The 21,073-nt window shown below is 44.4% G+C and overlaps 1 protein-coding gene across 3 annotated transcripts in view; it reads right to left on the bottom strand.

Annotated features, from left to right (window-relative positions):
- Window positions 1–15,810: 15,810 nt before the first annotated feature.
- Window positions 15,811–21,073, bottom strand: part of LOC101361247 (transmembrane protein 176B-like) — a 7,519-nt gene continuing 2,256 nt past the window's right edge. The window contains exons 2-7 of one of the 3 annotated variants that reach the window (XM_023727913.1): window positions 20,103–20,311; window positions 18,216–18,326; window positions 17,855–17,911; window positions 17,387–17,617; window positions 16,325–16,444; window positions 15,811–15,903 (exon numbers count right to left, since the gene is read on the bottom strand). In XM_023727913.1, the coding sequence (XP_023583681.1) occupies window positions 15,811–15,903; window positions 16,325–16,444; window positions 17,387–17,617; window positions 17,855–17,911; window positions 18,216–18,326; window positions 20,103–20,306 (816 nt within the window). In that variant the 5' untranslated portion in view covers window positions 20,307–20,311. Of the gene's footprint in view, window positions 15,904–16,324; window positions 16,445–17,386; window positions 17,618–17,854; window positions 17,912–18,215; window positions 18,327–20,102; window positions 20,448–21,073 lie in introns of those variants that run through there. The other 2 variants (XM_004372749.2, XM_023727912.1) reach the window with 2 other exon arrangements.

Here is a 21,073-nt window from a genome sequence, read left to right as displayed (position 1 = left end):
AAGGTCTTGGATACAGATAGTTTTGAAGATGACCTTGGAAATTACAAATGAGCGAGTTAGGGGAGTGAAAGGGAAAGGGATAAAAATGAACGAAATGTGTACTGTGGGCAACCTGGCCTCAAATCCACTAGAGATTTGTTGGGAAACAAGTAGAATTTACAACTTAAATTCAAAATAACAAAAAAACTCAACCTAAGAATTTTTAAAATCCTGACTGTAGTGACCCCAGGCGATAGGCAGAAAGAAACTAAAATCTCTGGAAAAGTAGATTCCTCAACCTAGGCGCTAAAGATTTCCCACAGATAAAATTCTAACAAACATGAGCTCACAATAAAAATCATATAATTAAATAAGACATCATTAGTGAGAGTTGGAAGGGGCCCTGGTGGTGCAGTGATTAAGCACTTGGGTGCTAACGGAAAGGCCAGTGGTTTGAACCCACCAGCGGCTCCACTGGAGAAAGATGTGGTAGTCTGCCTCCATAAAGATTACAGCCTTGGAAACCCTATGAGGCAGTTCTACTCTGTCCTATAGGGTTGCTTTGAGTTGGAATTGACTCAGCTACAACGGGTTAACAGGTTTTTAGTAGGAGTTGGTAAAATAAAAACAGCAAAGACTTCAGAAATTGGCTTTATTTGCTATGAAAAGTAAAATAAGTAATGTAAGTAAATTTAAAGAAATAAAATAGATCATCATTGGTATGACTCAGGAACAAGAGATTATCAAAAAAGAAAAAGAAATTTGAAAAAGAAGTAAGTATAATATTATAGTGAAATGAGTTCCTTTATGTGGCCTTTTCCCTTGGTTCTTTGGAAAAACAACTTGGGAGATTTTTTTCCCAAAGCCCTGAGGAGTTACCTTTGCCCTAGTTTTCTACCCCAGAGGGTTTGTTACTTTTGTCTGGGTTGATTGACATTTCCTGGGTAAACTATAAACAACTCGATGATTTAATACTTTGTCTAGTCATGGGCTGCAGTCTGCCCTGTGGTTGGTGTATTTTATCCACTTTGCAGGGATTGGTCATTTTACTATGCAAATTGAGTGACTTGCAGTCCACCGAGGGGATTGGTCAGTTCATGGTCCTGCTGGGAGGGCCATGCCTTGAAATTGACAAGGAGTTTGCTTATATAAACAACCAACCCCACAGATGTTTTTAGAGGGAAGAAGAGAGAAGACGTAGAGAGAGAGGAGGCGAGGAGCCTCTTAAAACAGCTGTAATACAGGTCAAGGGCTGTAACACTGAAGATGGTGACAGGCCAAGAGGGGCTCTGCAGCAGAGTTGGCAGTGATGGCAGAAAGCTGCTGCTAGGAAAGCAGCTTAGAGAGCTGAGCAAGCTGCTACACTAGCTATGAGCGGGCCAGGTAGTGGTGGAGAGGCTTATGGCAGGGAGGCCAAAGGCAGAGAGGCCTGCATGACTGAGAGGGAGCATGTACAGACAAGAGGAGGCCTGTCCTGATGGGGCTGAGAGAAGATCTGTCCTGAAGGGGCTTAGAGGAGCCCTGCACAGCTGAGAGAGGGATGAGGGGGGCAGCACAGCATAGAGAAGGGCCTTCCTGCTTGCTTGCAGAGCCAAGAAGACCTGAGAGGGCTGTCAACACCAAAGAAGGGACATATGTGCTCTCCACTTTGGGGGAGCTGTCCGGATTTTGCCTACATGCTTCCTGATCCTGATCCTGAGTTGTAGCCTGTTGATCCTGATCCCAGGTTGTACCCAGTTACTTCCTTAATAAACCACTTAACTATAAGTACAGTTGTGAATTCTGAGAGACATTCCAGTGAACTGCAGAACCTAAAGAGGGAGAGGGAAAAGTGTTGAAGGAAGGGGGAATGGCTGGTGTCAAAGACGGACTGGCACAGCACCTTGGAGAAGTTGGAAATCTGGGATATATTTGACCTCGACCTCATAGGAATCAGCTTTGTGCTGATTCTTATATTTGAAATTATTCATACAAATAGCTAACAAATTTTAATGGAATTTGTTGTTGTTAGGTGCCATTGAGTCAGTTCTGGCTCATAGCAACCCTATATACAACAGAACTAAACACCACCCCGACCTGCGCCATCCTCACAATCGTTATGCTTGAGCCGATCGTTGCAGCCACTGTGTCAATGCATGTCGTTGAGGGTCTTCCTCCCTTTCGCTGACCCTTTACCAAGCGTGATGTTCTTCTCCAGAGACTGAACCCTCCTGATAACATGTCCAAAGTATGTGAGACGTAATTTTGCCATCCTTGCTTCCAAGGAGCATTCTGGTTGTACTTCTTCCAAGACAGATTTGTTTGTTCTTTTGGCAGTCCATGGTATATTCAATATTCTTCAATATTCTTCGTCAACACTGCAGTTCAAAGGTGTCAGTTCTTCTTTGGTCTTCCTTATTCATAGTCCAGTTTTTGCATGCATGTGAGGCGATTGAAAACACCATGGCTTGAGTCAGTTGCGCCCTAGTCTTCAAAGCAACATCTTTGCTTTCTAACACTTGAGAGGTCTTTTGCAGCAGATTTGCTCAGTGCAATGGGTCTTTTGATTTCTTGACTGCTGCTTCCATGACCTTTGATTGTGGATTCAAGTAAAATGAAATCCTTGACAACTTCAATCTTTTCTCTGTTTATCATGATGTTGCTTATTGGTTCATTTGTGAGGATTTTTGTTTTCTTTACGGTGAGGTGCAATCCATACTGAAGGCTGTGGTCTTTGATCTTCATCAGTAAGTACTTAAAGTTCTCTTCATTTTCAGCAAGCAAGGTTGGGTCATTTGCATATCACAGGTTGTTTGTTAATGACTCTTCCTCCAATCCTGATGTCACATTCTTCATATAGTCCAGCTTCTTGAATTATTTGCTCAGCATACAGATTGAATAAGTATGGTGAAAGGATACAACCTTGACACACACCTTTCCTGACTTTAAACCACGCAGTTTCCCCTTGTTGTGTTTGAATGACAGCCTCTTGAAACATGTACAGGTTCCTCATGAGCACAATTAAGTATTCTGGAATTTCCATTCTTTGAAATGTTATCCATAATTTTTTATGATCCACACAGTCAAAAGCCTCTGTATAGTCAATAAAACTCAGATAAACATCTTTTTGGTATTCTCTGCTTTCAGCCAAGATCCATCTGACATCAGCAATGATATCCCTGGTTCCACGTCCTCTTCTGAATTCGGCTTGAATTTCTGGCAGTTCTCTGTCAATACACTGCTGCAGCCACTCTTGAATGATCGTCATCAAAATTTTACTTGTGTGTGACATTAACGATACTGTTAGATAATTTCCGCATTTGGTTGGGTCAACTTTCTTGGGAATAGGCATAAATATGGATCTCTTCCAGCTGGTTGGCCAGGTAGTTGTCTTCCAAATTTCCTGGCATAGACGAGTGAGGGCTTCCAAAACTACATCCGTTTGTTGAAACGTTTCAGTTGGTATTCCATCAATTCCTGGAGCCTTGTTTTTCACCAATGCCTTCAGTGCAGCTTGGACTTCTTCCCTCAATACCACCGGTTCTTGATCATATGCTACCTCCTGAAATGGTTGAATGTTGACCAATTCTTTTTGGTATAGTGACTGTGTATTCCTTCTATCTTCTTTTGATGCTTCCTGAATTGTTTACTATTTCCCCTGTAGAATACTTCAGTATTGCAACTCTAGGCTTGAATTTTTATTCCAGTTCTTTCAGCATGAGAAATGCCAAGCTTGTTCTTCCCTTTTGGTTTTATCTCTCCAGGTCCTTGCACATGTCATTATAATACTTTACTTTGTCTTCTTGAGACACCCTTTGAAATCTTCTGTTCAGCTCTTTTACTTCATCATTTCTTCCTTTCACTTTAGCTACTCGACATTGAAAAGCAAGTTTCAGAGTGTCTTCTGACACCCATTTTGGTTTTTTCTTTATTTCCTGTCTTTTTAATGGCTTTTTGCTTTCTTCATGCATGATGTCCTTGATGTCATTCCACAACTCATCTGGTCTTTGGTCATTGGGGTTTGATGCATCAAATCTTTTTCTTGATATGGTCTCTAAATTCAGGTGGGATATACTTAAGATTGTATTTTGGCTCATCTTCTGGCACTATATGAGACAATGTTCTTCTGCTATCATAAGGTTTTCACAGGCTAATTCTTTTCAGAAGTAGACCGCCAGGTCCTTCTTCCTAGTCTGTCTCAGTCTGCAGGCTTAGCTGAAACCTGTGGGCCATGGGTGACCCTGCTGGTATTTGAATACCGGTGGTATAGCATCCAGAATCACAGCAACACACAAGCCCCCACAGCATGACAAACTGACAGATATATGGAATTTAAAACTTAATAAAATGGGTAAAAGCAGATTACACATAACTGAGGCAGAAATCAGTGAACTTGGAAAATAATGATGAAGAATTTAACTAGAATGCAGCAGAAAGAAATAAATACATGAAAATGAAAAAGGAGTTGAGAGATAAGGAAACTCGTTTGAGAAGGTCTAACATATGTCTAATCAGAATTTCAGAATGGGATACTAGAGAGAACGTGCGTAGGAAATGAACTATGGAAAGGGATAATGCAGAGAGTTCTCCAGAATGGAGAAAGAAAATTATGAATTTTGAGACTCAGAATTATTTAATTTTCATAGAAGCACCTAGTGGTGAAAGTGAACAATTTAAATGTTTCCTTCCTACTTCAAAAGAGATTCTTTTAAAAAAATAAAGTTGACAGGTTTTCCTAAAATGTAATTGCAAATCTTTGAACACTTCCTTGGCTCTGAGGCTCTAGGGCCTTCTCTGTGGAGTTTGAGGCAATGGGACCTTATTCCACCCATTAGAAAAAAAAAAAAAGAGTCTGTCTAAAGAGAGGCTGGGGGCTCGCAGGAAAAAGACAGGGTGGAAGAATGTTCCTGTTGCAGCAAAGCCCTCTCCTTGCCATTTCAGGTTCTCTGTCTTGCATGTGCTTTTCCCAGAAGTTTTTCTGATTGACCCCAACCGGCTTCTGTAGCAGGGGGTAGGAACCATGGAAATTGCCAGACCTAGATTGAGCAGCACCACCCACCACCCACATCCCACCAGCAAGACTGCCAGCGTTAGCTGGATTTAGCCTAAGTCAGGAAAGCCCAGGCACTCCGCCCTCCACTGCCTCTCTGCAGCCAGTCACCCAAGGAACCCTGCCCTTCATCCCTTTCCTGCCCCAGCAGGGCGTGGAGAGCAAGGGCCAGTGGAAAGGGATGGAGAAGAGGTGTCTCATAGCACCTCTGGGTCCCAGCAGCCTAGGTCTGCTCTGGGAAAGCGGAGGAGCCAAGCATTGATAATTGTAGTTCTAAAAATGTATACGACTGACTCTTAAATGCCAAGCATGAGACCATTATAATAATGAAGTGATAGCCTCTGGAATCCAGTCCTGATGTTAAAGGACCCAGGACCCAGTGAGGAATTGGGGACCTGACAAAGCACAGTTAAAAGCAGTGATTACAAAAAAAGAAACCATTCCCTGTTTATACTCTGAGTAATTTAAAAGCCCTCAATAAATATAGTACACACAAACAGGCTTAGGATTATTTCCTGACCCCATCTTGGGGTACTGAAGTCATTTCCATGTGAGCATGCACAGTTTCACCACCAGGACTGGAAACTCAGACCTGTGGCTTTTGCAGATACAGAAACAGCTGCTGGTTTTACTAAGTATGCAAAAGCAAGGGGTGGTGTGACATCTTATTTCCTACAGAAAAGAAAAAGAACTGGAAATTTCTAAAGCTATTCACTTGGGGAGGGCGAGGGGTAAAGGAGACAGGAATAGAGGAAATGGGGGGAGAATAGAGGGGTCACAGAGAGGGGAGGCCATCTATCCTCAGAGACTTAGAGACCTCAGATTTAAAAAAAGAAAAAAGGAAGTTGCCAGAATCAGGCAGTAGGAGACTGTTTAGTGCAAAAAAATCTAAACCAAGTTGACGTTCGTTTACCAGAATGAGAAATGACAAGAATTTCTATCCAACCTGACCATAAAAAGACTGGTTTAGAAACACTAACGAAGGGAAATTAGTAGCATCTTAAGCCAAGGAAAAAAGTAAAGATGCCTCCTCTTACCAGGGTCTTTGCTTGGTTTCTTATCACCAAGTTAAAGTCTTTTTAAAACTCAGTGGTTAACAAGTTTACAAAATAAATTAAGACAGATTTAATTGAAATTCAAATGCCCTTGTTCCATACCTGAATTCTCCCCTGCAAGCCACCTAGATGTGTTTCTCAAAATGCACTGAGCTCGAGAGCCTGGAGGATCTTGTGAACGAAAGCACAGCTTCTGACCACGGGGCTGTGGCGGGGATGCAATTCTGCGTCTATCTCTACAGGCTCCCAGTAAATCACACTTAGAGCAGCGAGAGTGTAACCACCCCCTGGCTGCCAAAAGTCTTCTTTTACAGGAAATAGAAGAGAAAAAGTTAACATTTTCCATAGCCTCTAAAAAAAAAAGTGTGTATTTGTTCACTGAGTAAGTGCTCATTAACACCCTCCCATGAGTTGGCTGCAGGGTAAGCAGGACGAGCATGACTCCAGCCTTCCCCCAGCTCAAGGAGAAGCAGGGGCTGTGGGCCAAGAAACCACCGCGTCCTCCCTCTTCCTCGCTACCCACCAGGCAGGCCCTACCCTCTGCTCTGCTGGTACTGAATGCATCATGCCATCCCTTGGGTGGGCTTGACCTGTACAGAGGATACTGTCCCCTGCCACATAGTTACAGAGGGCAGGGTAGAGTTTCTACACCCTTGACCCTCCTTGGACTCAGTTTCTCCCTCCAGAACCTCATCTGCTGCAGGAACACATAGCCCAAGGGACAGACATGGCCCATTGTGAGATAGGGCAGCTCCCACCAAGCTCCTCTCTGGAGTGGCAGAGTTGCCTACCCTAAATCGGAACAAAGGGCAGAGTCTCGGGGCAGAGAGGGAGAGAGAGTTCCCATAAGCAAATGGGAACTTCCACACCCAAGACCATTGTGATAGAAAAATTAACTGCTGCACAGTTTGTTTCTGTTTCCCACATCCTCTTCTTTTCAACAGGTGGCTGGACCCTTGCTCAAAAGACATTGTAAAAAGAAAGAAAAAGACATTGCAGAGGCGTATTTTGGCATTTAAAGCTTTCGACTAAGATCTAAAGCTGAAAGCACCCGAAGCTGCTCTTCAGTTCCTCTTAGAGTCTGAGCTTACCCAAGAGATTGTGAGATTGCACTGGACCTGTTCTTGAGGTCAGGAGGAGGGAGGGCTGCCTCCTCCGGCAGCACAGGGGGGTGGGAGGGTCTCCTGCAGATGGAAGAGTCAGGCTGAGAGGGAGTGGATGGAGAGCAGCAAGCAGTATGTCTTGTGGCCTTTGAGTGTGACAAAACCTCAGGGAGCCAGCTGTGTGGCACACCAAGGAGGACCAGCTCTTGGGACTGCAGTTCTCAGGCTTGGCCGGAGACCATCAGAGGCAGCCCTTTGTGGGGACCTTGTGGACTGCCCAAGGGGCTTCTCAACAGTGGCCAGAGAAGGGACTTTGAGAAGGGGGCATTGGTGGATGCACCCTGAGCCTGTTCCTATGCTGTCCCAGGCTGGGTCCTATCTTCTAGCATTTCCCACCCTACCCTAGAGTACTTTGAATGGTGGCCCCCTCAAGGACTTCTGGTACTTCTCAGGTCCCAAGGACCACTCCTCTCTCCCTGCTGGAGTGTAGATCAAGGTCTCCCTGAGCTGGGCTTTGTAACTCACTGTTGATGGGCATATTTGACAGGGCGGAGTTACTTGTCCATTCACCAGCCCGACCCCAAGGAAATGGTCGAAGAGAGCAGGAGGAGATCTCTTAATTCTTGCAGGACAATGTCTCCCTGCCTGAAATACCACTAATATGGCAATCAAGTAGTTATATTTCTTTGCAGTACACAGTTTATGCCTTGGCTCCTAACCAGATTGTAAACTTCTTTATGTCAGAAACCATGTCTTAAGTCTGTGTGTTTCATAAAACTTGCATATAGCAGACTATAATAGTCAAGTCCACCACTTGTCTGTCAGTTTGTCATACTGTGGTGGCTTGTGTGTTGCTGTGATGCTGGAAGCCATGCCACCAGCATTTCAAATACCAGCAGGGTCACCCGTTATGGACAGGTTTCAGTGGAGTTCCAGACTAAGATAGACTTGCAAGAAGGACATGGTGGTCTCCTTCTAAAAAAACTGGCCAGTGAAAATCTTATGAATAGCAGCAGAACATTGTCTGATATAGTGCCAGAAGATGAGCCCCTCAGGTTGGAAGGCACTCAAAATACAACAGGGGAAGAGCTGCCTCTTCAAAGTAGAGTCAACCTCAATGATATGGATGGAGTCAAGCTTTCGCAACCTTCATTGGCTGAAGTGGCATGACTCAAAATGAGAAGAAACAGCTGCAAACATCCATTAATAATTGGAACATGGAATGTACAAAATATGAATGTAGGAAAATTGGAAGTCGTCAGAAATGAAATGGAATGAATAAGATCAATATCCTAGGCATTACTGAGCAGAAATGGACTGGTATTGGCCATTTTGGATCATACAATGATATGGTTTACTATGACAGGAATGACAAGTTGAAGAGGAATGGCATCTCATTCATCTTCAAAAAGAATATTTCAAGATCTATCCTGAAGTACAATGCTGTCAGTGATAGGATAATATTCATATGCCCACAAGGAAGTCAGTTAATAAAATTTATGCACCAACCACTAAGGCCAAAGATGAAGAAATTGAAGATTTTACCAAATTCTGCAGTCTGAAATTGCTCAAACATGCAATCAAGATGCATTGATAATTACTGATGATTGTAATGCAAAAGTTGGAAATAAAGATGAAGGATCAGTGGTTGGAAAATATGGCCTTGGTGATAGAAGTGACACCAGAGATAGCATGATAGAATTTTGCAAGACCGACAACTTCTTCATTGCAAATACCTCTTTTCAACAACATAAACAGTGATCATACACGTGGACCTCACCAGATGGAATACACAGGAATCAAATCAACTACATCTGTAGAAAGAGACAATGGAGAAGCTCAATATCACCAGTCAGAACAAGGCCAGGGGCTGATTGCAGAACAGTTGTTCATATGCAAGTTCAAATTGAAGCTGAAGAAAATTAGAACAAGTCCACGAGAGCTAAAGTAGACATTGAGTATATCTCACTTGAATTTAGAGACCATCTCAAGAATAGATTTGACACATTAAACACTACGACCAAAGACTGGACGAGTTGTGAAATGACATCAAGGACATCATATGTGAAAAAAACAAGATCATTAAAAAGACAGGTAAGAAAGAAAAGGCCAAAATGGATGTCAGAAGAGACTCTGAAAGTTGCTCTTGAATGTAGAGTAGCTAAAGTGAATGGAAGAAATGATGAAGTAAAAGAGGTGACCAGAAGATTTCAAAGCGTGGCTCACGAAGACAAAGTAAAGTATTATAATGAAATGTGCAAAGATCTGGAGTTAGAAAGCCAAAAGGGAACAACACGTTTGGCATTTCTCAAGCTGTAAGAACTGAAGAAAAAATTCAAGCCTTGAGTTACAATATTGAAGTATTCTATGGGGAAAATATTGAATGACACAGGAAGCATCAAAAGAAGATGGAAGGAATACACAGAGTCGCTTTACCAAAAGAATTGGTCAATGTTCAACCATGTCAGGAGGTAGCATATTATCAAGAACTGATGGTTCTGAAGGAGAAGTCCAAGCTACATTGAAGAGACTAGCGAAAAACAAGACTCCAGGAACTGACAGAATATCAATTGAGATGTGTCAACAAACAGATGCAGTGCTGGAGGTGCTCACTCATCTATGCCACAAAATTGGAAGACAGCTACCTGGCCAAATGACTAGAAGAGATCCATATTTGTATCAATTCCAAAGAAAGGTGATCCAACAGATGGCAGAAGTTATTGAACAATAGCAGTAATAGTACACACAAGTAAAATTTTGCTGAAGATCATTCAAAAGCAGTTGCAGCAGTACATCCATGGGGAACTGCCAGAAACTCAAGCTGAATTCAGAAGAGGACGTGGAACCAGGGATATCATTGCTGATGTCAGATGGATTTTGTCTGAAAGCAGAGAATACCAGAAAGATGTTTGCCTGTGTTTTATTGACTATTCAAAGGCATTAGACTGTGTGGATCATAACAAATTATGGATAACATTGTGAGGAATGGGAATTCCAGAACACTTAATTGTGCTCATGAGGAAACTGTAGATAGACCAAGAGGCAGTCATTCAAACAGAACAAGGGGATACTGCGTGGTTTAAAGTCAGGAAAGGTGTGTGTCAGCACTGCATTCTTTCACCATACTTGTTCAGTCTGTATGCTGAGCAAATAATTCGAGAAGCTGGACTATATAAAGAAAAACACGGCATGCGGATTGGAGGAAAATTCATTAACAACCTGTGTTATGCAGATGACACAGCTGTGCTTGCTGAAAGTGAAGAGGACTTTAAGTACTTACTGGTGAAGATCAAAGACTACAGCCTTCAGTATGGATTGTACGTTAACATAAAGAAAACAAAAATCCTCACAAGTGGACCAATAAGTAACGTCATGATAAGCGGAGAAAAGAGTGAAGTTGTCAAGGATTTCATTTTACTTGGATCCACAATCAATGCCCGTGGAAACAGCAGTCAAGAAATCAAATGACATATTACAAATATACTGCAAGTACTAAAAAGCAAAGATGTCACTTTGAGGACTAAAGTGTGCCTGACCCAAGCCATGGTATTTTCAATCACCTTATATGCATATGAAACCTGCACAATGAGTAACGAACACCAAAGAAGAATTGATGCCTTTGAATTATGGTGTTGATGAAGAATATTGACCATACCATGGACTGCCTGAAGAATGAACTAATCTGTCTTGGAAGAAGTACAGCCAAAATGCTCCTTAGAGGCAAGGATGGTGAGACTTCATCTCACGTACTTTGGACACGTCATCAGGAGGGACCATTTCCTGGAGAAGGACATCATGCTTGGTAAAGGGTCACCAAAAAAGAGGAAGACCGTTAACAAGATGGATTGACACAGTAGCTGCAACGATTAGCTTAGGCATAACAACGACTGTGAGGATGGCACAGGACTGGGCTTTGTTTTGTTATGCTGAACATATGGTCACTGTGAGCCGGAATTGACTGGATGGCACCTAACAACATAAACAATAGTCAAGAACAGTGAAGGGGCCAAGATTCAACCTACTTGCAGGCTAATAAGTTAGCCTGGCACAATTTATTAGAGGCTGGAGCCCTGGAGTCAGAGAAAAAGAATAATTTATCAGTCACAACAATAACAGTAGCCAGAATGTCAGCATTTTCCCACCAGTTCCCTGAGCCCCAGTTCCCACAGGGTGATGCAGAAAGGGCAGGCTGATACTGCACACTCAGCTGGGTGGCATTACAGGGCAGGAATGCTAAGCATAAGAGCCCGAACATTTTTTAATAGGAAGTAAGCATGCCTGTGCTTTATTCCAGAGGAAGACAGAGGTTGTTCACCAAGATATACAAACATCCTTGAAAAAATAGTCTGAAACAAAAGGCCAGTCAGTGTCTCACTTGCAAGACATGCAGAAACACAAGTGACCCATGGAGAGACAACAATAAACACTTCTTAGCGAATTACAGAGTCCTCGACTTATGACGTATTTGAGTTACTATGAACTGCACTTACAACCATCTGATTTTTTTTTTGGGGGGGGTACATCTTATTGTTAGTCATATGTACTACAGGTACAGGTAATTTGTTGATGTTATCATTCTCAGGTGTTCACTCACAGAGGTTCAAAGATTGGACTTATAAATATACTGATAATAAAAGGCACTAATAATGAAAACTAAAAAAAACAAAACAAAAAAGAGGTATTCAGCTTACTTCAGAGTGACTCACAACAGAATCATTGGAATGGAACCCCGTTGTAAGTCGGGGACTACCTGTAATCTTTCCCTGGAGCCTGCACCCACATATGACTCACCGCAACCCAATCTGGCTTCTGGGCTTAACTGCATTTGCATTTGCCTCTTCAGTGGAGAATGAAGTGTGGTTCATATCTCCATTGCGAGAGTGGCACAGTGGTTAAGTTTAGGAGGTTCTGAATGCATTTGAGACTTCAACATCTTCTCTCATGGAGGGAGGAGGGTGCATCAGCAATGGTTCTGGGTCTGAGTTTTTCTGACTGATGACAACGCCCTAGGGATTTGATTTGTGGGCTCTAGACTGTAGGGTGTAAGAAAACCAATTAGGCTGTATGGCATGAGCATTCTAGTATAGTAGGAGCAAGGCTCAACCTGAAGAGAAATAACAACCTACAAAGCTTTCAGAGTTCATAGTTTCACATGTATAATCATGTTTTTAGCTGTTGAGTATGATTTGTAATCAACAAGAAATAAGAATAAGAAATCTGATTCAGGGTCCCTTCTGTTAAACCATTCAATGGCTCGACACCAGCTCCAGAATAAAATGCAATTCCTTGGAGTGATATATAAACCCTCCCTACCATCCCTTACCTCTTCTCCAGTCTTTTTGATTGCTGTGCTCTCCTCCTGCCCCACCTCCACCCACAACACTGCCAGCTTTGGAAGGTCTGGCAATTCCTAAAATACATCATCAAGGTTCAGGCTTCTGTCTTCTGAATATGCTGCTACAATTGCTCCTTCAGTTTGTAATGTCCTCCTCACCAAACCTACCCATGTTGCTCACATGTGGCACTCAGGCCAAAGGTTGGCTCCTCTGTGTAGGCATTCTTGAGCATCCCACATCCTGCAGTCACCACACAGTAGACCTAACCACTCTCTCCACTGTAATCTCCTAGACGAGGATCTGGAAAATTTTCCTGTAAAAGGTAGTAAATATTTTTGGCTTTGTGGGTCATTTGGCCTCTGTTAAAACTACTCCAAGGAGCCCTGATGGTGCAGTGGTTAAGCACTCGGCTGCTAACGGAAAGGCTGGCAGTTAGAACCCACCAGTAGTTCCTCGGGAGAAAGATGTCGCAGTCAACTTCTGTAGAGATTTACTGCCTTGGAATCCCTATGGGGCAGTTTTACTCTGTCCTACAGGGTCGCTATGAGTCAGATCAACTTGATGGTAACGGGGTTTTTTGACTGCTCCACTCTGCCCTTGTAACGCAAAAGCAAAGTTCATGAACTAATGGGCATGGCGGGCCAGATTGGACCCACCCTTGGGCTGTCATCTGTCGACTCCTGTAATCCATCTGCTGACTCTGTCCATACTCTGTCTCTTCTGTGACCTTTTATTACAAAAGCTCATTTCTGGAGCCCTGGTGGAGCAGCGGTTAAGAGCTCAGCTGCAACTGGTAGCTTTGGTGAACGGTAAGACAGTCCACAATACTGGGGAAGTCAGCACAACTTGTACAAGGAAAAGTCATGGAAGCTCCATAACACATCCAAACTCCCTGAGGGACTGAACTGCTGGGCGGAGGGCTGTGGGGATCATGGTCTAGGGGAACATCTAGCTCAATTGGCATGACACAGCTTATAAAGACAATGCGCTACATTCTACCTTGGTGAGTAGTGTCTGGGGTCTTAAAAGCCTGTGAGCGGCCATCTAAGATACTCCACTGGTCTCATCCTTTTGGGAGCAAGGGAGAATGAAGAGAACAGGATACAAGGAAAAGATTAGTCCAAAGGACTAATGGACCACAGCTACCAAGGCCTCCACCAGACTGAGTCCAGTATAGCTAGATGGTGCCGGCTACCACCACTGACTGCTCTGACTGGGATCACTACAGAGGGTCCCTGACAGAGCCGGAGAAAAATGTAGAACAAAATTCTAACTCACACAGAAAGGCCAGATTTACTGGCCTGACAGAGACTGGAGAAATCTCAAGAGTATATCCCCAGGACACCCTTTAAGCTCAGTAATGAAGTCACTCCCAAGGTTCACCATTCAGCCAAGGATTAGACAGCCCCATAAAACAAAACAAAACTAATGGGGCACAGCAGTCCAGGGACAAGGACTAGAAGGCGGAGGGGACAGGAAAGCACCTGGTAATAGGGAACCCAAGGCTGAGAAGGGACAGTGTTGACATGTCATGGGGTTGTTAACTTTTGTCATAAAACAATATATGTACTAATGAGAAACTGTTTGTTCTATAAACCTTCATCTAAAGTACAATTAAAAACAGAAATAAAAAAAAAAAAAGAGCTCGGCTGCTAATCAAAAGGTTGGCAGTTCAAATCCACCAGCTGCTTCTTGGAAACCCTATGGGGCAGTTCTACTCTGTCCCATAGGGTTGCTATGAATCGGAATCGACAGCAACGAGTTTTTTTTTGTTTTTTTTAATCTTCTTAATCCACTCTAAAACTCCCAAGCGTGGGAGCCATGTCTTACTCATTTCTAATGCTCTGCACCTGTTTGGCATAACTTCAGGAGGCAGCATGTACAGTGGTTAAAGGGGGAGGGATGTCTGGAGTCTCTCAGCTTGGGTTTGAATACCAGTTCTTCCCCTGTGAGGCTAAGTAATAAAATCTACCCTATAGAGATTTCATAAAGCCATAGTGGAGATAAAAGACTTCTCGTTATGTTTGAATCAGAAAAGCCAAAATCATTATTACTTCATAATTCTGCAGACCATAATCTGTTTTCTTGCCCTTCAGAAGTTATACACACACACACACATAGATGGAGTCTCTGGGTGAAACAAATGGTTAAGCACTCAACTAGTAGCCAAAAGGTTGGTGGTTCAAACCCACCCAGGGGGCCGTCAGAAGACAGGTCTGGCGATCTACTTATGAAAAGTCACAGTCATTGGAAATCCTGTGGAGCACATCTACCCTACACACATGGGGTCACCATGAGTTGGAATTGACGTGACAGCAGCTAGCAACAACATACACATACACATATGTATACCTAAACTCATTGCCATTGAGCTGACTCCAATTCATAGTGACCCTACATATATGTATAACCAAAACCAAACCAAACTCTTTGCCGTCAAATTGATTCTGACTCATAGCTACCCTGTAAGACAGAGTAGAACCGCCCCATGGGGTTTCCAAGCAGCACCTAGTGGATTTGAACTGTAGACCTTTTGGTCAGCAGCTATAGCTCTTAACGACTACACCACTAGGGTTTCCATACATATGTATATATAAAGAAAAAGAAAAAAGAAATTGGTTATATTATTGACTATGAAAGTGAAGAATAATGGGTTTGTGTGTGTGTGGAGAGAGAGAGAACCAGTGCTAATTACAGCAAAAGAAGAAAGGAAGCAAGGGAGGGAGGGAGAAAAAAATCTCGTTTCATGACTTCATATAGTTCTTTAAAGCCTGCAGGCTAAAACTGTAGATGATTGGAAACCATCTTAGTAGGTAAAAAGATTTTGGGTACATGAAAGTCATTTTCACTTTACATCGAATGGAAGGAAATCATAAAAAGGAGTTTTGCCACTTGTGATAGAGAGAACATAATCAAATTTAATTTGACGGGGACTTTGTTCCCATGTGATAAATCAGCTCTTGTTTCATTCCATACATATCACACAAAGGCGGCTCACAGCATACCACCTGTATAAACAAAGGGAGACCACATCCTTTGTGTACAAGATTTGTCCTAGTTGTTTCTGTTTAATCAGGGTCAGGGAAAAATGAGACAATATATGTTCATTGAACTGAGGACACTGGAGTGGGAATAGTGGGTAAGAGGGTGGTGAGGTGAGAAGGAAGGAGGAGGGGTTGGAAAGTGGCCAAAGGAGAGACAGCGTGAGGAACAGACCACTGAGGGGCCCTGGGAGAGCAAGATGGTCCTCCCATAGCCTGGGCTACTCAAGACAGGGGCACTCAGGGGCCCAGGGAGGTCCTGGCAGCTCACAGGATGATGGCAATCTGGGTGCTGTCCTTGGAGGGAGAGGGAGGCATGGAATTCCCCCCCAAGAGCTTCTTCTCCGACTCTTCCTCATTCTGAGAAAAAAAAGGAAAACATTAATTCTTAGGGGAAAAAAAAGAATAGGGAGGGAGTTAGCTTCATAGAACTTGGAAATCAGGAAAAGGAAAGAAGGGAGGGAAAGGAAAAGGTGAAAGAAAATGGGGATCAAGCAAAAAGACAAGGTGACCAAAGAAGGGGAGCTAGACAAATAAGTAAGACAGAAAGGAGGCGACAGTGGGGAAAATTGGAGTAAAAGTGGACAGGAGAAGCCCAGGACACAGCGATGGGGTTACATTCCATAGATGGCAAAGGGAAGAGCCGAGTACAGGGAAGAAGCTGAAAAAGGTCGAGCATGACCTCGGACCAGCGGTGCTCCTGGTCCCAATGTTCTCCCAGTCCCCAGAGCTTTACCAGCCCAATCCACACCTGTCCAGCAGTGCCTCCCTGACAACTCACCAGGGGCTGTGAGCTGTGGCTGTGCAAGCTTTGAAGACCCACGCCCAGGGAAGTCAAGGACACAATGGCCTGCAGGACACAGACAGCCAGGAGCAGAGCACGGATTCCTAAGAACATATTCTGGAGAAGAAGGAAGGGAAAAAGATATAGTCAGGAGTCTCTTCCTCCAATTCTGCTCTTATTACCACCTCATCAACCCACCGTGTATCAGACTGTCCAAATAGCTACTTCCCACCAAGGCAGGTTGTAGTATCCAATAAATGGGAAGCCATGTCATCCACCATTGCCTGTCTGCCATGTCATCTTGCCACTCCTTAGTAAGAGGTAGAGGCTCTCTCTCCATTCCCTGAACTCTGGATGGAACTTGTGACTGATTTGGCCAATAAAATACACTATAACTGTGCCAATTACAGGTGTAGCCCTTAACTTCTGTTTACTCCCTCTTAAAATGCTCACAACTGGGATGATCCCTGGTGGATCTTAGTTGCTGTGCTGTAAGAAGCCCGAGCCACATGGAGAAGGCACTGTAGGTGCTCTGGTTGGCAGCCCCAGCTGAGCTCCCAGCAAATAGCCAGCATCAACTGCCAGCCACATGGGGGAGCCTTCTTGGCTGTCCAACCTAGGTGACCCCTCAGATGACTTCACCCCTACCTGTCACCTGACTGCAACTGCCTGAGAGAGAGAACCCAGGCGAGAAGTGCCCATCTGAGACCACTCAGCCCACAGAACTGGGAGAGATGATACTACATTGTAGTGTAAGTTTGGGGTGGTTTGCTATGCAGTGGTCGATAACTGGAACACACTCACACCTGAAAAGGCAGAAGGGTGGCCAACAATCTTCTCTCTTAAATGTCTCCTCTTTGTTCCTCACCCCTTTTGATTCAGTGAACCTTCATGTCATGAGGGTTTGAGAAATTTCTCAAGCTTAAAGTAAAACCTACTGAACCAAAAACCTAGGATTAGGTCCAAGCTCTATGAGCTCTCATCTCTGCCCTCCAGTGTCCCAATTCCTTGGGGACAGGGGGCTGTGATGGATCCCTGGAGACTGGGCTCGGTTCTCACCATCAGCATCTGCATGTAGGACCTGCACTGATTCTCCCTCCAGTCTGAGTCACTCCTGCTTTGGCGCATCCATCTGTAACCACTGGTTGTGGTGTCAGGGGTGGGGCGATCACACACTGAGTCGATGTAGAAGAAGTCATCAGTTTGCCAGGTTAAGCTATTCACACAGAGGACAACAGCTACCAGGACTGTGGTGATGCCAGCCAGGGTGAGCAGACCTGACACGCAGCCCTGGAGGAGAGAGGTTCAAGATGCCAACTCTCTACTGATGGCAGAGCCACAGGGTCCCAGCCTCAACCTGTCTCCTCTTCCCCAGCTCCTGTCCCAGTAAACTCTTCCACCCCTTCATGAAGGACTCCAGGACATTGGGAACCAAAGGACAGGAGATAGGAAAATAGATGCAGAAAGACAGAGACACAGGAAGGGGAGATGGACAAGGTGGTAGACAGAAGTGTGCCCAGGACTCACTGAAAGTCGGCCCTGGTACTTCTCATGGACAATGGTCCCGGCTCCTGCCACAATAGCCTGGGAAGAGAAGACACCAGAAAAAGGCCTCCAATTCACTCTCCCTCAAATGATCTCCCATCGCCCTTCCCCCAATGATTCCCAGAACAGCCTTTGTCTGTGGGACAAAGAAACCTAGTCTCCCAAACTTGCCATAAAGCGAAAAATGGGGAGTGAGGAGGTTTGTACCCACCCCTCAAGGCAGTTTCTTCCGGACAAAGGCTTCTTTCCCAAGCCTCTGGCCCAGATCCAAAGGAACTTTCTCCTTGCCCATAACCTCTTGCCTCCGCCCAGCCTCTCTGCTCACATCCCCTTCTGTACTTACCACAGTCCCTGCCCAGAAGGCACAGCCTGAACCACGCAGCTCAATCCAGGGCCCAAAGTAGAGGAACACTCCAAGAGCACAGCTCACAGCCCCCAGCAGTATCTGGGTCACCTGCAAGACAGAATAATAATCCAGACCTTTCCCATGAGCCTACGCGTCCCAGCTCTGGCCAAGGTGGCTCTTCTCTCCTTCTCATCTGTGGACCTCTCTGCAGCTTCCAATTCTGAGAGGTTCTGTTTCCTTCACATCCATGAGGCCACACTGACCTGGCTCTCCTCTCCCCTCTCCAGTGTGACTGGCTGTTTATCCTCGATTACTTTTCCCAGCTACCACATTTGGTCGTTCCACATGATTGCCACCTTTTCTCTCATTCTCCTTTGGTAATCCCATCATCCCATCCAAACCCTCAGCCTGACCTCAGTTTCTGGCCCCAACCTCTCTCTTGAGATCCAAGCAGGTAATTCTGAGGGCTTCTGTGACAGACTCAAAGCCCCTTCAGGCTCCTCTTCATCTTTCAAGCTGAATGCACACTCTTTCGGGATGGCCCCAGCCAGGCATAAGCAAGGCAGTGGTACAAGGGCCATTTCCACCCATCGTGGAACTCCTCTAATGGGCAGCTCCGTACTTTGCTCTGGAGCTCCCCACTCGGAGTGCAGAAACCTTCTCAGGTCTGCAGTGCAGTCTATGCCTTCTGTTTCCAATCCTGCTTTCTCTTTCTTCATTCCAAAGGTGTTCTACCCCACAAACCTAACTCAGACTCAGCCCTCTGGACGTCAGCACCTGCATGTCCTGCCAGCATCTCAGGTTCATCACATCCAAATTCCACAACCCAACATCTGCCTCCCCTGACTTCCATGGTTCCATTCTCCAGGCCAGCCAAGCTCCAAATCTTGGCATATTCTTGGGTTCCTCTCTTCCCTCATACCCAAGTCCAGTTGCTCCTAAGTCATGGAGATCCCAGCCTTTGTTTCCTTGTCATTTCTGCTGTTACCATGCAAGTGCAGTCCCTGGATACTTCTTAACTGGACCCCTCTATGAGGCAGCCTAGAGCCCAGGTTCCTACTCAGAATAGACCCACAGCCACCCCCACCACTGAAAATGACTCAGGACAGACACCTCCCCCCTGACTTCTTGGCCCTCAACAGTGTGGCCTTGGTCTGCATTCCAATTTCATTGACCGTAAGCCTCATTCACATTCTCCACATGCTGGACATGAAGGCTCTATGATTGCAGAGCTGGCCTTGTGCTTTCTAGCTTCTTGGCCTTTGGTCCTGCCATCCTCTTAACCTGGAGCTCCTTTTCTTCAGTCTTCCATCTCTCTCCATACAAACCCACTCCTCCATTCAGGGTCTGGCTCAGATGCCAACTCCTCCTGGAAGTTGCCTGGTATGTCTTGTGTGCATCTTGTTTCTTGTATCACTTAGTCTATCTTTAATTCCAGTCATTTTTGTGGCTACTGATCATTTCTGAAGAGGAGTGAGTCCTTTAGGTCATAACCTAGGGATTCTCACTATGGTTTTCCTTGAAGTGCCAGCATATTGCCTTGCACACCACAGGCCCTCAGCTCATGTGTTCAATCGACTGAATTAACAGCCTCTGGAGAGTCTCCTATCCATCATCCCAGCTCTGGCCTGACTGCCCCTTTGCACTGAAGAAGAGGATGATAGTTCCTTCCCATCCAAATCTCTGGGGAAAACTTCCAAAGCCTTCTTCACCCAACCATACTGCCTCACAAACTACGTGGTTAGAGAAGGTCCTAAATCCTCTCTGGAACAATAGGGGATTGAGTAGTGAGTTCTCATACTCTCCTTGTGGGGATTCAACCCACGTTCCTTGTTTGCATCCTCTGTGTCACCTTGCCCACCCGCCTCTCCAGCCCATGCTTACCCCTAGTGCCAGCTGCCAATGGCTCATCCTGGCCTTGGGAGGAGCAGTGTCTCGAGCGTGAGACAGACGACACATCAGGGAACCCCCAGCCTTTAGAAGTTGGGCCAAAGCTGATTCCTGATGGATGTGGATGTGGATGTGGGTGGGCTGGGATAGCGTGGAGGCCACATCGACTCCATTCACGGTCAGGGTGTTTGGAGTCATCCTGCCTGCCAGGGAGAAGAGGTATAGAAGTGAAGTCTGGGAACTAGGAGACAGAAGGTCAGGTAAAAAAGGAGGACATTGCATGGGTGAGGGGAGAGAAAACAGTCTCCTCATCAAGATACAAAGGATTTTCCCAGTGCAGGTATTAGCATCACAGTGACCTTAATCTGGGGTGCGAATCAGAGTCCCCTCTAGAGTTGTTTCACCCATGTATGTTCTTGGGCCCCTTCCCAAAATGATCTGATACAGTTTGTTGAGGGTTAAGGGTGGAACCAAAGAAAAGGATGTGATATTTTAATGACTTAGTGTGTATGTGTATACATGCATGTATATATATGTATATATATATATATATATATATATGCATGAATATGTACATATATGCTCATATAGGTAGTCTTCAACTTATGACGGAGTTCTGTTCCAACAACACCATCGTAAATCGTTTTTGATGTAAGTTGAATACCTCATTTTTTTTAGTTTTCATTATTACCTTTTATTAGCAGTATCTTTATTTGTCTTTGGGGGTTGGAAATATTACATATAAACATTTGGAGTGAACATCTGAGAATGATAACATCAGCAAATTACGTGCTGCAACATTGTATGTAGTAAAATACACACTGCCTTAAGTGCAGTTGGCTGTAAGTTGAAAACATTGTTAGTTTGGGGACTACCTGTATATATACGTATATATATAGTATATATACGTATATATAATACATATACATACATAATATATATACGTATATATAATACATATACAT

This window comes from Trichechus manatus, unplaced genomic scaffold (assembly GCF_000243295.1).
Source record: "Trichechus manatus latirostris isolate Lorelei unplaced genomic scaffold, TriManLat1.0 scaffold00020, whole genome shotgun sequence".
NCBI lineage: Eukaryota > Metazoa > Chordata > Mammalia > Sirenia > Trichechidae > Trichechus > Trichechus manatus.
This window is presented reverse-complemented; position numbering and strand designations above follow the sequence as displayed.